General features: G+C 39.8%; 1 protein-coding gene across 1 annotated transcript in view; it reads right to left on the reverse strand.

Annotated features, from left to right (window-relative positions):
• Positions 1–1422: 1422 nt before the first annotated feature.
• LOC124798175 overlaps positions 1423–16855 on the reverse strand; it is a 96714-nt gene continuing 81281 nt past the window's right edge. Inside the window, exons 5-6 of the mRNA XM_047261459.1 lie at positions 2562–2775; positions 1423–2265 (exon numbers count right to left, since the gene is read on the reverse strand). Coding sequence (XP_047117415.1) covers positions 2149–2265; positions 2562–2775 — 331 coding nt within the window. The 3' untranslated portion in view covers positions 1423–2148. The remainder of the gene's footprint in view (positions 2266–2561; positions 2776–16855) is intronic.

Consider the following 16855-nt stretch of genomic DNA (forward strand, 5'->3'; position numbering starts at 1 on the left):
GCATGCCAGGAAACAGTCTCAAAACCACTGGCAAGTGTCAAATATAATAGCTGTATGTTGGGACCGATAGGCAGGACCAGGTATTATTGTATTATTTATGTGAAAGAAAGACTGTCCGCTGGCCAAAGAAACTATCCTTCCATGTAGTTGACATGCTAATGCTCAATTCACATTACCTATATAATAAATACTCAGGGCATAAAATGACGTTGTATGGTTATAGAATACAAATAATAAAGGGAGTATTTCCACAAATGGATGTTACAAAAGGTGTGCATAACAAATATCGTAAAGACACACACACTGTGCAAAAGTGGGATGCAACTGAAGGGAAGAAGCAAGTTACGGGGAAGCAGTGTACAACGTGTGTGGAATGGAGCAAGTGTACGGACATGCCCTACATGTGCGTAACATGTCCAAACAAACCTGGATCCTGTTTGAACTGCTGCACAATTGCACTCCATAATGTAATGGGATTGTCATATCTTCAGAGGAAGATCTTTTGTGTTTGATTTGTAAAGTGTTTGTATTTGTTTTATTTGATAGCCAAGTAAAATGTTGTTACACTGATTGCTCACAACATGAGGTTTCTGCACAGTATGTGGACTTATTTGTGGTTTGCTATAAAAACATCACCTCCACACCTTGCAAACTCATTTGTTATATGGGATTGGGTTTCCATAGCACCACATTGCAGACGAGTCCTGTCTCTTTTTCTCCATTTCATAAATCTTTTGGTGTTTTCTGACTAGTTCTTTATCAATGGAGCAGATTTATTGGTTGTTTGAATCGCATTTTCTTTCCAGTTTGGAATAAAATCAATAAATCAGAGGCACTTAGAATTGCTTGCAATAGATGCATACGACACTTATAAGCATCAGACAGTATGCAGCATTTCACAGATGATCGGCATGCAGCTAAAGCGTACTTGTATTTCTGTATCTAGCACCACCTCTTGTGCAGACATTATATTTGCTGTCAACATTACGTACATGCACAACATGAACTTACAGGTTTTGCAGGGGTATGATTTCAACTCTCAGCTCACGTCCATTTACAAGCGTCCGCCTAGAGCATTAGCGGCCCGCACTGGTGACCGCAGCGAACATGTTAAGGGAAAACGGTACAGATGTGATAATACATCGTCAAATGCAATAAAACTGTTTCCCAACACAGAAGAAACAGATTCCACAATTGTTGCTAAACCTGAGCCACAAAAGGCAAGAATCTTCAACACATTCACTTTTGGGGCAAAAGTAATTAGATTTACAAAAATATTTGAGCATTAGGAAGTCAAGTGAAGTGTAAGAATGGATGGATCACTCAATTACATAAAAAATTTAAGTATCATGGAAAGTGCCAATGATAATGACAACAGACAACGACAGAAATATATACTTCTCATGGATGAAGTGTGTGTTTATATTCATTTGCTTTCAGCAGAGTAACCTGCAAATATAGCATATTAGAAAGTATTTCTTCATGAGTAAGCTGTAGCTTATGTCACTGAACCAGTGTGATTTGGCTGTTTTTACACTCACTGCATGGCAATTCATGTCTCTTGGTAATATAGTAATGCATGGAATGAAGGAAAAAAAAAACAATTTTGTTACTTAAGTATAAAGTAAGTTATTCTCAGGATGGACTCGACTATCTGCTTTCTCATCACTTTGAGTGCTAGTGTCACTCCAGCTGTCAAACAGGTAACAACTTTCACACCAGAGAGTTGAGACTAAGTATTAATCTGTGATATAAAGTGGAAACAAAGTAAGCGAAACACTGAAAGTCTAATTTCCAAAACCTACTAAGATCATGCTTAACAGAAACCACTGTTTTGATACTTAATTAAGTTATAACATAAACAACATTGAGGACGGCAAATAAACACACACACACACACACACACACACACACACCACACACACACACAGAGCTTCTGTCAATACAACAGCCTTACTAATACTGCTTTTGAACAAAATAAAACTAAAATGTTACTTCAATATGTGACTGATGCGAGAAAGACAGACTTTCCTAATCTCTGAATTCAAGCACTAACATGTAACATTCATTAATAAGGAATGTATGAACAATTGTAATACATATAAGCAATGCTTCTGCATTCATGTATGCCAGAAATTTCAAAATTAATTATGTGTTCCACCAATCAATGAAGCATCGAATCATGTGGATAAGCTTTTCAGGAGTTTCCAACATAGCAAAGTGGCCAGCATTTGGTATTACTTCAAGGAAAGAACGTGGAATGGTCTGGAAAAAAAAAGGAATATATACATTTGTTACTACTTTCAAAAAATAATGTGAACTTAAATTAATACTCTTAGTTATAAGGTAATATAAACTGAAGTGAAATGATGATGATTTTGTGTGTGTGTGTGGGGGGGGGGATGAAGAAACACATAGTCACTGGTATATAGAAATCATATGTTTTTAGATCTGCTCTGGTTTAGATACACTCAAATTACTTAGGCACCTTTTGCATGTACAGCTCCTTTGGTGAATTGTTACAGTACTAGTTTCTAAAAGCGAGTCATTAATATACTTACCCTTTCCATCTCACACTCATGGACAAGAGGAACAAGAGGATCTTGCATGCCATGAACTAGAAGAGTGGGAATAGTGATACGCCTATGAAATGCTGCATCTCCTTCAGGCCAGTCCTGTCCTTGTGCCAAGTAGTCCAATACATACTGTGGTACACCACTGCCAGCAACATCACATGACACCATATGCTTCCCATATGTAGAATACAATACATTCCTGTGAGTGTGAGAGAAAAATTCCTGCAGGTATTGATACAAAATGATAAAGGAAAAAATATAACAGTCACATCAGTCAAATTTGATCTGATCAATAAATCCATTATGGCTACATTATTAGAATTTCTGCAGAGAGAGAGAGAGAGAGAGAGAGAGAGAGAGAGAGAGAGAGAGAGAGTGTGTGTGTGTGTGTGTGTGTGTGTGTGTGTGTACAAACTTGGATGTGTGTCAATGAATTCTGTTTGTTAAATTACATATATTTCATGTAATATTCACAGCACAAGGTCTTAGATGGATATGAAACAGAAACAAGGAAAACAAATATATCAAAACAAGTTTTAAACCAGTGATGTTTAACATCCCTTCATGTTTTATGTTTTCAGATGTTTAAGTAAGTCGACACAGTACTTGTTAAACACTGAAACTTTGTGCTGGACTGAAACTCATACTCAAATCCCTGCCTTTCACATTCAACTAATATTCAAAAGATAGTGGTTAAGTATATCTTTCTGAAGTGTTCTAACTCACAGAGGTGCCAAGTCCAGCAACATAGCAAAGGAACCCTGGTGGAGTTTGGAAGCCACGTAGAGAAACAGGAGACAAATGATGATGTTCTGGGTGCTCAGCACAGTTGCTGATTTCAATTTTTTGCAATATACTTACAAAATCGACTCAGTCACCATCTTCGGGTGCTATTTTGCCTGGACTCCAACCACACTTCATGCAGTGAGTAAGCATATTAACAGGGTTCACAGCACCTGAAGATGACTGTGTTGATTGTCTAAATATCATGTAGAAACATGGAATTAACAACTCATCTGAACACTCAATAGCACACCACTGATCAATCATGCCAAGCAAACCTGAGAGATAATAGTAAATGACAAGCTGAAATTTGATGTTGATCTGTGAGATGTGCAGGGATAGTATAACTGGCAGTACACTGCCTGGGGAGGGCAAGTATCTGTGTTCGAGTTCCGGCCAGGCGTACAATTTTAACTCGAGACAAATGTTCTTCACAGCATGTGCTCAAACTGTAAAATACAGCAACTCAGTGGCAGCTATGGTTGTTATCTGAAAATGAGATGCTGGGCAACAATTCCACCAATTAGAAAAGACAGGGTGCACTAGCAAACGAGCATCACTATTACAAACTTGGTGTTGACTATTTTCATCTGCTGCGTCTAAGCATTCCAACAGAGCATGCCAGAACAAACTGAAAGCTACTGCCAGTTGAACACAAATAAATATAAATACCAGAGCACCGACTCTAATCAAAGAATGTATTTTTTGAAACTTGTTGGAAACAGAAGGATGTGTTAGGATGTTATGTGAACGCAGTGATATTTACATTACATGCAAGAATACATAAGAATAGCAGGGAGGCAGATATTTGGGCCTCTTTGAACTTTAATAGTAATTCAGTGGCACTATAATTAAAAGTATGTGCTGAAAAGTAATGCTTCTGAATTTTTTATATGAAAACTCCGAAAGCTTTTTTGAATAAAACAAAGTTATGATTCTCCAGTTTTTCCTGGCATATTTCTTGCTCGAACAGTCCACACGTGTACTGCTGGTCCATAATGTCCAACAGGCACAATATTTCGGTTATCAGACATTAACTTTCTTCATATCTACATATTTATTTCTCAACATAGTCACCCTGGCACAATGACAGACCAGTTAGTTGATACCACTCTGTAGAATGTTTGACTTTGCTGATGGAGCCTCAACCTCACCTCTGCTTGCACCCCATCATCAATATTAAAGTGAAGTTCTCGAAGGCATTCTTTAAGTTCTGGAAACAGATGAATACGGGATTGGGCCATGATTTGGACTGTATACAGGATGATTGATCACAGTGAAACTAGGGCGTCGGATTGTTGCAGATGTCGCAACGCCCGTGTGTAGTCTGGCATTGTTCTGCTGAAGGAGAACGTGCTCTATGTGTGCACAAACACTTCAAATTCGAACCTCTAATACACCATGCAGTTTCTCAAACATCGTCACCGGAGTAAGAAATCCATCGAGGAATTTCAACCCTTGTAAAGTTGCTCAAGCCAACTGCTAGTGGTGTGGTTGTAAAGTGGAAATGTGTAGGAACAACCACAGCTAAACTGAGACCAGCAAGATCTTCTGTACTGATGGACATAGACTGTAAAGCATCACAGAAGGTGGTTATAACAAAATCTCATGAAATGAGTGGAAGGAATAACTTGTAAGTTCCAAAGTGCTACCTGCAGTCCAGATTAGCACAATGACTGCACATAGGGAGTTAAAAAGAAATGGGTACAACAGTCAAGCAGTTCCTCATAAGCCACAAATTTCTGCAGTCTGTGCTAAGAAACACTTGATGTGGTGTACTGAGTGCCACTGCTTGGCCGTGGATGACTGGAAATGAGTGTTTTAGAGTGATGAATCGTGCACACCCTGTAGCAATCTGATGGAAGGGTTTAGGTTTGGCAAATGCCTGGAGAACATTTTCTGCCATCACGTGTAGTGTCTACAGTGAAATACACAGGAGGTGGTGTTACGGTATGGTGGTGCTTTTCGGGGTTACATTTTGCTCCTCTTATTGCACTTAAGACAATACTATATGAGGAAGGGTATCAATACTTTTTACAGCGTTGTGTACTACGTACGGTAGAGGAACAATTCTGAGATGATGATTGATTCTGTCAGCATGACAATGAACCCTGACATAAACCAGCATCTGTTAGGCAATGGTCTACAGACAATAACACTTCTGAAATGGACTGGACTGCCCACAGTCTCAACATGAACCCAACGGAACACATTTGGGATGAGTTAGAATGACAACTTCTCTTCCGACACTATCGTCCAACATCACTACCTTCTCTGGTTTCTGCCTTTGAGGAAGAATGGTGTGGCACATACCTCCTCCATACACTTGCTGGGAAGTGTTTCCAGCAGAGTTCCAGCTGTTGTACAGGCAAACGCTGGAAACATTCCACATTAATGTCCACAAACAGTTGTCCTGATTCTTTTGATCAGGGCTGCCAGAGACAGTGGTCGCGCGCGCGCCGCGCGTGTGTGTGCGTGTGTGTGTGTGTGTGTGTGTATTTAAGAAGGAGCAGTCCTTCTGGCTGAAAGCTGACATGTTTAGTAGTCTTTCTATTGTATCTGTCATATTTCCTCTATATGGTGAGTAGCAATCTATCCTTTTTATAATATTGTCATTATTCCATCCTGCATTTCCCACTGTCTAGTAAAAAACATTGAATAGTAAAGAGCTCACCTTCTAGCACTTAAGGTTAATTTTTCTTTTCTTCTTCGTAAAACTTACAATGAGGCGCATAGACTTATTCAAAATACATCCAATGAATGTGAATATCTAGGTATCTGCTATGTCAAGTATAGATGTTCTATCTATTAGCGACATATGAAAATTTGTGCAGGATCGGGTCTCAAACACGGATTTCCCACTTATCACCCACTACTATGAGTTACCCATGCATGCCTCCTGAACTGATCCAAACTTCCACATGTCTCACTGTTTACATTCCTATACCAGAGTCTCCTACATTCATCAGTTAATGCTCACAACTTAAGTCTGCATTCCCGCATCAGTGAGAACAAGAGTGTGAGGAACTAAGACCCTGATATTACTGTCCTGTCTTGGCACGTAATATTTACTTGCATGCTTGAACGAACAGACTGAAGCAATAAATGAAAATTCATACAAAGGCCAGGATTTGAACCCTGGTCTTTTACTCACTAGGCAGATGCACTAACCATTATGCTATCCTGGCACAGTGGCTTTGCACAAGTGCATGGTCTACCCTAGCATGCCTCCCCCCACAATCCAAATTCCCATTCACGCCTCAGCTCACTTGGTATTCCCCCTAAACCTGACCAGCATATCAGAGGTTACCCAACTGTACTGGAATACCATCACAGCATTAAACGCAACAGGGGATTCTACCTGAAACCCAGGCATAGGTGCTTTAATCAAATGAAACAGTATGGTGCCAGAGACCTTTTCAAGTCACAAACATCTATGATGTATATGTGCAGACTGAAGCGACGAATGAAAATTTGGCCATGGTACAAATTTTCATTTGTCACTTCAGTCTTCATACAAACATCATAGATGTCTGTTTGAACAGACCACACACACACTGCTGCAGAGTGGAAATTTCATTCTGGAGACATTAACGATGATTCACAGCTGTCTGAAATGAATTTGAAATAAATTCGCTGAATGTGGATATATTGGCATCGGCTGTGTTAGGTATAGGTGTACTGCCTATTAGCGATATGTGAAAATTTATGGCAGACTGTGATAGCCCAAGTGGGTAAGGTGACAGCTCGCAATAAACAGGAAATCCAAGTTTGAGTTCTGGTCCAGCACAAATTTCCATGTCACTAAAGGTGGCACATCTATACTTAATACAACTGATGCCAGGATATTCACATTCCTCAAATTTAATTTGTACTTGTTTTTGGACAATCAATCTTCATTAATGTCTGTCCCTCCAGATATGCAAGTAAATATTACATGGCAACGTGGACACAAGACAATAATATCATGGCTCTCGATTCTTCATAATCCCAATCTCACAGGTGAGAGAATACCAAGTAAATCTGTGTGCATAAAGTGATGAATGTAGGGGACTATGGTATAGGGATGTACACAGTGTGACATACAGAAGTATGTGTCAGTCCAGAAGGCGCGCACTAACAGCCCAAGTGGTTAAGGTGACCACCTGTGATATGCGGAAATCCAGGTTCGAGCTCTGTTCAACACGAGTTTTCATGTCGCTAATAAGTAGCACACCTACACCAGACACAGCTAATGCAAAGAGATTTGCATCCAGTGAATTTATTTCAAAATATTTTCAGACAGCTGTCAATCATCATTAATGTCTGTTCATCCAGACATGCAAGTAAATGTAGGTTAATGTTTGAAATTTGTACTTTGTGAGTGGGTTGCTGCCACAATGAATCCCACAAAAATCATATAACTGTTAAATGCAGAATGACATAGTAGTAAAAAGTAGAGTCCAGTACTGTATGATGTATCTGAAGGTAGCATATACAAATTAAAGATTGCCACGTCCAGCAGCATGTAGGGAAGGCAATCTTTCTATTTAAATGTCCAAATTTTCAGGAATACTCTGAAAGCAAGTAACCAGAAAATAATGGAAAATGAAACTGTCAGCTTCCAAGGTAACACAGATCTCTGGCTGCATTGCAGATCAGTCTATAACTGTAACCAAGAGACCACTTTCACATTCGGTAGTTTTGTCAATTCACAGACAAATAGTTGACTTCAATCCTACACCTTGGACTGCAGTACAGATCTATCATTAAAACCAACATTTAACATTTAAATTCTTTGGCTATACCAACTGCGGTGCTGGGACATGTAGCTCACCAATATAACAGGCCAATGATATGGGTGGACAAAGTGTGGTCCTACAGGAGCAATGACACTGTGAATCAGAAACAAAGAGTTGTGAAGGACAACAGTAACAACAGCTAGTTGACATGGGAATCTCTGACAGCCACTGCTGCAACCAGAGGCACCTCACCAACAGACAGCATCAACATCGCCATTAGGAGGTGTGGCTATCGCAACACTACTTGCGTCCACCATGCCACCAGACTGCAAGTAGTCTGTGCCTTATCCATCTGCCAAGGCTGTACTTAAGATACCACCAAAACACAGCCAGGCAGTTGAAGCCGATGCAACATCCTGGACACCTCTGCCTTCGAAGCCCTCTATGAGCCACCAGCAGTATAGAACAAGCAATGCTCAAAAAGTTTGGCTTGTACAGACTCAGGTGCCAGGACCTGCTATCCAATGGTCTTACACTTTTCTTGTGATTGTGAATTCCTGACAGCTGTCAACCAGCGATCCATCTGGACATAGAATTTATAATGTCAGTTTCACAGTGATATTGCTTCACTATGAACCTTCAATTCACACTTGTCAGTGATTATCCAGTTATCAAACAGTTTGACATTCCCAACTGTTCCAGGTAGTTTTGTTGTGTTTCTTTGAATGATTTAGCTGTAGCCCTTGTGGTTTAATTACAAGTGTGTCTTTCATGGTATTGTTAATAAAGGGTTTATTGTTGTATGTCTGCCTGGGAGCTTGTTCTTGCTTAGTCAGTCCTTGTCACATCACTTTAGTCAATGGTAACAAGGTATTAAGTGCATTTCACCCAAAATTCTTCAAAATATCACCCAGACTAGACAGTGGTTGTAAGACAGTATTTCGCATACATTGTGTACTAACATTCAATTCTCATTTAAGTACGTCTGCTGTCAACACAGATGTGACCATCCAAGAGCTACTCCTGCAAAATATGCAGCAAGTTCAAGAAGTCATGTTGGAAAAGATAGCCGCAATCACCGCATTACCAGAGATTTTCAATACTGGCCATAAACACACTCCACGATCAAAGGCTTCCGAGTTGTGCTGCCATCATTTCCCGCATTTGACAAAAAGGAATTGTCAGCCACCTATATCGCCTACCTGGAACAGCATTACATCACACATGGAATCTCAGGTGGTACCTATCAATGAACTTTCTTATTAGCATAGTTGGATGCTGATGTGTATTGCCTTTTTCAACAGTTGAATACTGAGATTGAACCACATGACTTGTCTTACGAACAGCTTAAAATAAACTAATGCAGTATTTCAATTCTCAAATCCATGTGGTAGCTGCCCATCATTACAAAAAGTATGGGAATGCATTGTGCAGTTACAGTGTCTTTCTCAAAACCATCATTTCCAGCGCACCAATTCCAAGCGTAAGCAATTATATGCTCATTCTTTGGTGAGAGATATGGTATTGGTCCATGCACCTGATGAGGGTCTCTGAAATGATCTGGAACTCAACAACCCCTCATTTTTGGCATGCCTTCCACTCATTCAAGAATTTCAACAGATGCTGAGTTCTTCAGTGACTGTTCACTATCCGATAACCGCACATGTCCTGGGCCCGACCTCACCAGTCATGATTCACATCCCTGCCAGGTACAGCATCCCACTCCTCTCTGACTTTAGGCAACCATGCTTCCTGAAGTTCCAATCTGCTATTTGTGAAAAGGAAAGTGCACATTTTGTGGTAAATCAGGTCACAAGGAGAAAGTATGTAATGCTGCATATAAAATTAACATGGCTGACACATGCCTTGGCAGCACAAACTCGGATCCAGAAGCTGATGAAGCGCACTCAGGTCCAGATGTGCTATATGTGCAAGTTGTGTTATCTAGTTTACTGGGCCTGGCTGCAGTAACAACAGCATTATTATGATGAGACAGTTTTGTTCTGCAATCAAATATCTTGAATATTCTTGGACAGCTCAAGTACTGGTCACCACCACCAACTGGGTTACTAAAATTTCAGATTTGGACCTTCTGAATACACTAGACTTCGAAGTGCACAATTTTGCATCTCCTTGTGGCACCTCTGTTAGCAGTAGTACCACAGTAATTTTCCCATGTCAACAGGCTGTTGTCATCAAAACTGTTTTTAGTTCACAATGCTGTGGCTCCTACAGGGTCGTACTTCGGTTACCCATTTTACTGGCCTGTTAAGCTGGTGGATTACATGTCCCAACACAGCATCCAATCGTACCTCCATTTTCAAGCCAAGACCTCACAAAGTCTTTATACAATTGGCGCATATAATTCAGCCAGGACTTCAAAACTTGTGACTAATTCATTTCAAAATATTTAAGGCCATGGCATAACTTAATTTCAGGCATCTGAGGTGTAGCAGCTGTGATAGTGTTTCATCAAAGTTCAGACCCAGAATTTCCACCTTTTCCTTAAAACTGAGACAGATATCCCACATCTTTTAAACACGTATCTGACGAAATGAAAATGATTACAAGGAACACAAACAGTTTTATGGAAGAGAACTTAAACCTCGTGATTTTCATTTAGTCCCCCAGCCTCCTGATCAAGTGGTTATTGCAAGACTGGATGGTGAAAAAAAGATGGAGAAGTCATCAATGAATAAGCAGCACTGTAAAGGGATCCTTACTGTGGATGTAATATTATTTATTGCAATGGCAACTACTATTACACTTGAAGTACTCCCTTGAAGGATACTGTTGCTCTACTTAAAATGTTTGGCCAGGACATTCTAGACTCAGTATTTAAAACATCTTTCTAACAGAAAGGATTTATGGAAAATGTGAGATATCCATGGTAACTCCATTGGTGGAGGTGCAGCAGTATATTATGCTTTCAGGCAGTATTGTTGGAATCATCCACATCGAAGAATACACCTACGAGGCATTGCCTGTGTAGAAATGCCTGTTGAACTGTCACTTTCAGATGTACTAGGTTCCAGAGTGTGGAGTAATACTACCCGGTGTCACAAATCAAGCAACTAGGTAGTGACCAGGTTCCAGAGCCCACACTATACAATGGCTGACGATGAGCACTAAGGTCTTTCCTCAGCTAGTGAGATTGGTGCTGAGAACTACTGGGGCAAATACGGTCTTATTTGTTTTAAAATTGAGAGTAAAATGGCTACTGCCCAGGAGTTGGGAAATATGCTTCTCAGCCAAATTTAAAATGTAATGAAAAATATAACATGACGGATAAGGATGGGAATATGATGGTTGAACCACGCAAAATTTTATCAAGAAGCAAGGAATATTTTGACAATCTACTGACCTGTTCTGATCCGGAATTACAATTACAAATTCCAGCAGTGGCCCTAATAATGCACAAATGCCAGAACTGACATGTGAAGAGGTGCTGGGAAATATAAAACATCTAAAAAATTGCAAGGCAAATGAAAGTGACAAACACAGCTGTGGTACTAAAATATGGAGAAGCACTGCACAGATGTTTGTTTTACCAGATACAGGTAATATGGGAAACTCAGACCATACCAACAGAATGAAAAGAATCATTAATAGTACTGCTACACAAAAAAGGAGACTGGGAAGACTTATCAAAATGGCTTTCACAGGAATAGATCTACAAATGCAATATAGTTGTAATCAGAAGAATAAATGAACAAGTATGGCAATGAAGAAAAAAAAGCATTACTTGAATATTAATTTTATGAAAGCTTATGACTCCAATGGACCCATAACTTTGTAAAATGAGTGAGGATGATAAGAAGGGTTTTGATAAACAGAATAAAATCTGACCAACTTAAAAATAAAACTGGACTAGACAGGGAAATGCCCTGTCCCCTCTTCCCTTCCGCGCAGCCTTGGAGTGTGTTGTGAGGAAACTACGAGCAAATGCAGATGATATAGTGCTCAATGAGAAAAATGAAATAGTGATTTGATAGTCACTTGTGGAGCTCACAGAAGAAGCACCCAAACTTGGCCTAAAAGTAAATGATCATAAAACAGTTCCAAGATGATGAGATGAGCATGACCATCAGTCACATCTAATAATTAGCAAACACATATTTGAATGCACTGAACTGTTCCAATTTCTGAGCGCAATGATAGACAAATAAAACCAGAAACAAAAGAGCAGTGAAAATGACACAGCAAAATGAAAATAGGGCCTACTACTCCACACAAAAACTTCTAGGGCTTACACTATGGACAAGATAAACAAAGGTAGCTGTGTAGCACAATGATCAGAACAGTCCTAACCTATGCAGCAGAAACATGCAGTTTAGCTAAAATGATGAAGTTTATAGGAAAATCTTTGGTCTAACAATAATAAGCATAGTAAATTCCATCCAGTGGATGGACCATCTGAAGAGAATAAAAGAGTACAAATGGTTTCAAGAATATTCATGGGGAAGTCACATGGTAAGAGACCAAGGGGGAGAACCAAGTATACTTGGGTAAATGAAATTAAAGCAATAAGCAACAAGTCGGGCATAACTAATTGGGAGGAAGCAGCACAAGACAGAATCATTTGGAGGCACCATGTGAGGTTGGCATGGGAACTAGGTGAAGAAGAAGAAGAAGAAGAAGAAGAAGAAGAAGAAGAAGCCAAATTCCACTATGAAGCTGAAAGAGGATTTCCTTTGGTTATTGATTAAGCTGTATTTAGTATATGACATATAATTAAGCAGAGTGACAAACCACAGAAAATGCGAAACCCATTTCCCACAAGGAGAAGGGGAGGAGGTGTATTCCTTAATATTACTTAAGCACAAATCACAAATGTCCCTCTCTTGTGTCACCAGATAGCGATGGTAAGCAGGGTCCTGGATGTAGTTGCAGAAATATTCTTATTAACTGTCCCAGAAATGTGACCCCCCAGGTATTATTAGGAGACATCCTGATACTGTACATCTGCTGTGATGTGATCCACTCAGTTCTGGACACTTGCACAGTTCAAAAACTGTCAAATGGCTGTTAAGTGTCCAGTAAGACTTTCTGAACATCAATCTCCTGAGATCTGCTCCATCTGATAGATGAATTCAGATGTGAAACCCAACTCGCACTTTTCTCCCATGACATACTGAAAGCTTTGGATCATGGCAACCTGGTAGATGCAGTATTTCTTGGTTTCTGAGAAGCGTTTGATTCAGTACCACATCTAGGCTTGCTGTCAAAGTACAATCATATGGGGTATCATGTAAGGTTTGTGACTGGATTGAGAACATTTTGGTAGAGAGGAGACAGCATGTTATCTTGGATGGAGAGTCATCATCAGATGTAGAAGTAACTTCGGGCTCACCCCAAGGAAGTGTGTTGGGACCCTTGCTGTACATGTTGTATATTAATGATCTTGCAGACAATATTGATAATGAAGTACTATCTGACAGAAGCTGCATAACTATTCAGTCAGATCTTGATAAGATTTCAACATGGTGCAGAGACTGGCAACTTGCTCTAAATGTTCAGAAATGTAAAATTTTGCACTTCACAAAACAAAAAAAAGTCACTATAATACCAATGAGTCTCTGTTGGAATCAGCCAACTCATACAAATACCTGGATGTAACACTTTGTAGGGAAAATATTAGATACAGGCTCCCAGGTAGATGCTATTTTTCTTGACTTCCGGAAGGCGTTCGATACAGTTCCACGCTGTCGCCTGATAAACAAAGTAAGAGCCTACGGAATATCAGACCAGCTGTGTGGCTGGATTGAAGAGTTTTTAGCAAACAGAACACAGCATGTTGTTATCAATGGAGAGACGTCTACAGACGTTAAAGTAACCTCTGGCGTGCCACAGGGGAGTGTTATGGGACCATTGCTTTTCACAATATATGTAAATGACTTAGTAGATAGTGTCGGAAGTTCCATGCGGCTTTTCGCGGATGATGCTGTAGTATACAGAGAAGTTGCAGCATTAGAAAATTGTAGCGAAATGCAGGAAGATCTGCAGCGGATAGGCACTTGGTGCAGGGAGTGGCAACTGACCCTTAACATAGACAAATGTAATGTATTGCGAATACATAGAAAGAAGGATCCTTTATTGTATGATTATATGACAGCGGAACAAACACTGGTAGCAGTTACTTCTGTAAAATATCTGGGAGTATGCGTACGGAACGATTTGAAGTGGAATGATCATATAAAATTAATTGTTGGTAAGGCGGGTACCAGGTTGAGATTCATTGGGAGAGTCCTTAGAAAATGTAGTCCATCAACAAAGGAGGTGGCTTACAAAACACTCGTTCGACCTATACTTGAGTATTGCTCATCAGTGTGGGATCCGTACCAGATCGGTCTGACGGAGGAGATAGAGAAGATCCAAAGAAGAGCGGCGCGTTTCGTCACAGGGTTATTTGGTAACCGTGATAGCGTTACGGAGATGTTTAATAAACTCAAGTGGCAGACTCTGCAAGAGAGGCGCTCTGCATCGCGGTGTAGCTTGCTCGCCAGGTTTCGAAAGGGTGCGTTTCTGCATGAGGTATCGAATATATTGCTTCCCCCTACTTATACCTCCCGAGGAGATCACGAATGTAAAATTAGAGAGATTAGAGCACGCACGGAGGCTTTCAGACAGTCGTTTTTCCCGCGAACCATACGCGACTGGAACAGGAAAGGGAGGTAATGACAGTGGCACGTAAAGTGCCCTCCGCCACACACCGTTGGGTGGCTTGCGGAGTATCGATGTAGATGTAGATATGAAATGGAATGATAACACAGGTTCAAAAAATACAGGCGAAGTGAAAACCAGTCCACAAAAGAAATTGGTTACAAATTAGTCGTGCAACCTATACCACAACATTGCTCAAGTGTGTGAGACTCGTACCAGATAGGACTAACAGGGGATACTGAACGTATACAGAGACGGGCAGCACAAATGGTGACAGGTTTGTTTAATTGATAGAAGAGTGTCTCACAGAGATACTGCAGGAACTTAACTGGCAGACTCTTGAAGACGGACGTAAACTACCCTGAGAAAGTATACTAATAAAATTTCAAGAACCGGCTTCAAATGATTACTCTAGGGGTATACCACAACCCCGTACGTATTGCTCAAACAGGGATTGTGAGGAGGAGATTAGAATAATTATTGCATGCACAGAGGCATTCAAACAATTATTCTTCCCATGTTCCAAAAGTGACTGGAGCAGGAAGGAACCCTAATAACTGGTACAATGGTATGTAGCCTCTGCCATGCACCTCATGGTGGTTTGCTGAGTGTAGCCGTAGATGGGGAAATAGTCATTTCCACACAAGCCATTAAAGGTTTCCTACCAAGCAAGGTCTGGAAGAACAAGCAAAACTAAATGAGAGATCTACAGCTGAAATGACGATGTTGTCGTGAAATGAGTAACAAGACGCACATACACTCAATTACTTGATCCCAAAGGGAGGCAGTGGTAGAGCCCCAGTCTATCAGTACTACATTTGTTTAAATATTCTAAAAGCAAAAATGGATGGAGTATTTCAGCAATAAATCATTTGAGGGTATAACTGACAAGTGCACATCATCATCGCTTCACCATGTCACCAGTAAAGATATTTTTTCTGTGGAGGCTAGACACTCCAAGCACAGGAGTTTCAGTATTTGTCAAATGTCTCTCTTGAAGACACAGAGAAAAAGATCCTTCTTGTATGAGAAGTCTCAATTCCAACATTCAGAAAAATGTATTGTTCCATAGGAGAAGTCAGTGATTTTTTCATTATTTTTTAATAACAGTGTCAAGACAATTTTTTTATTTAGCTGTTATAGCTAGTTTTGGCCAAATTACACAATCTTCAGATTTAAATCTAAAATGCAGGACGACTATTACTACTACCAGCATTGTTATGACACACACACACACACACACACACACACACACACACACACACACACACACACACAAGCACACCTCAGAGGCTTGAAGGCATGTAAACAATAATGACCGTGTGTGTGTGTGTGTGTGTGTGTGTGTGTGTGTGTGTGTGTGTGTGTGTGGCGCGGGCGCGCGCGCGCATGCGTGTTTGTTTTTCAGTTTCATTAAGGACTTTGCCTGACAGCTTATAACATTCAGAAGTTTATTTTTAACCCTTCGAGTACAAGTGTTTTCTGCCTGAAAAAATACCATTTCAAAGCAACAGTTGGCACGGAGATTGTGCTACTTTATTGTAGGAATTGTAACATGCGTCTTTTTTTAAATAAAATAATGGCTTTATTGAGCAGAGCTTTGACAGTGCAAGGATGTATACCTACAGTCACTGTATCATAAATTTTCTTTTGTACTATTGCTTTTACGGATGGTTTCGAAATGAAACCACTAGGGCAATATGTAGTTTTCAAACAAAACATATCGAATTTTAGGTCCATTTTTGCTTGTTATCTAGAACCGTAACTTGTTTTAGGTACTATGAGTTCATCTGTGTTTAGAGATGTGGGACTGTGTCTAGGAAAAATGTGAATTTGCTTTCAAGTATATCACATGAAATGATGAGGTAGTTGAAAACTGTATGCCCTAGGGGTTTGAAAGTGAAACCATCTCCTTAAAACAATTGACTGTTTACTCTTTGCCAATTTATTCTCATATTTGTTGCTTACTAAGATAATACAGGTTAATTTTGTGAAAAATTTTAAAATAATGTTTCAAAGTGAAACAATGTTCTTAAAATTACTTTTTGCCAATTTCTTCTTGTATTCATTGCTTACTATGCTAATGAAGTTTACTATGGTGAAAAATTTTAA

This window comes from Schistocerca piceifrons, chromosome 5 (genome assembly GCF_021461385.2).
Source record: "Schistocerca piceifrons isolate TAMUIC-IGC-003096 chromosome 5, iqSchPice1.1, whole genome shotgun sequence".
Taxonomy (NCBI): Eukaryota; Metazoa; Arthropoda; class Insecta; order Orthoptera; family Acrididae; genus Schistocerca; species Schistocerca piceifrons.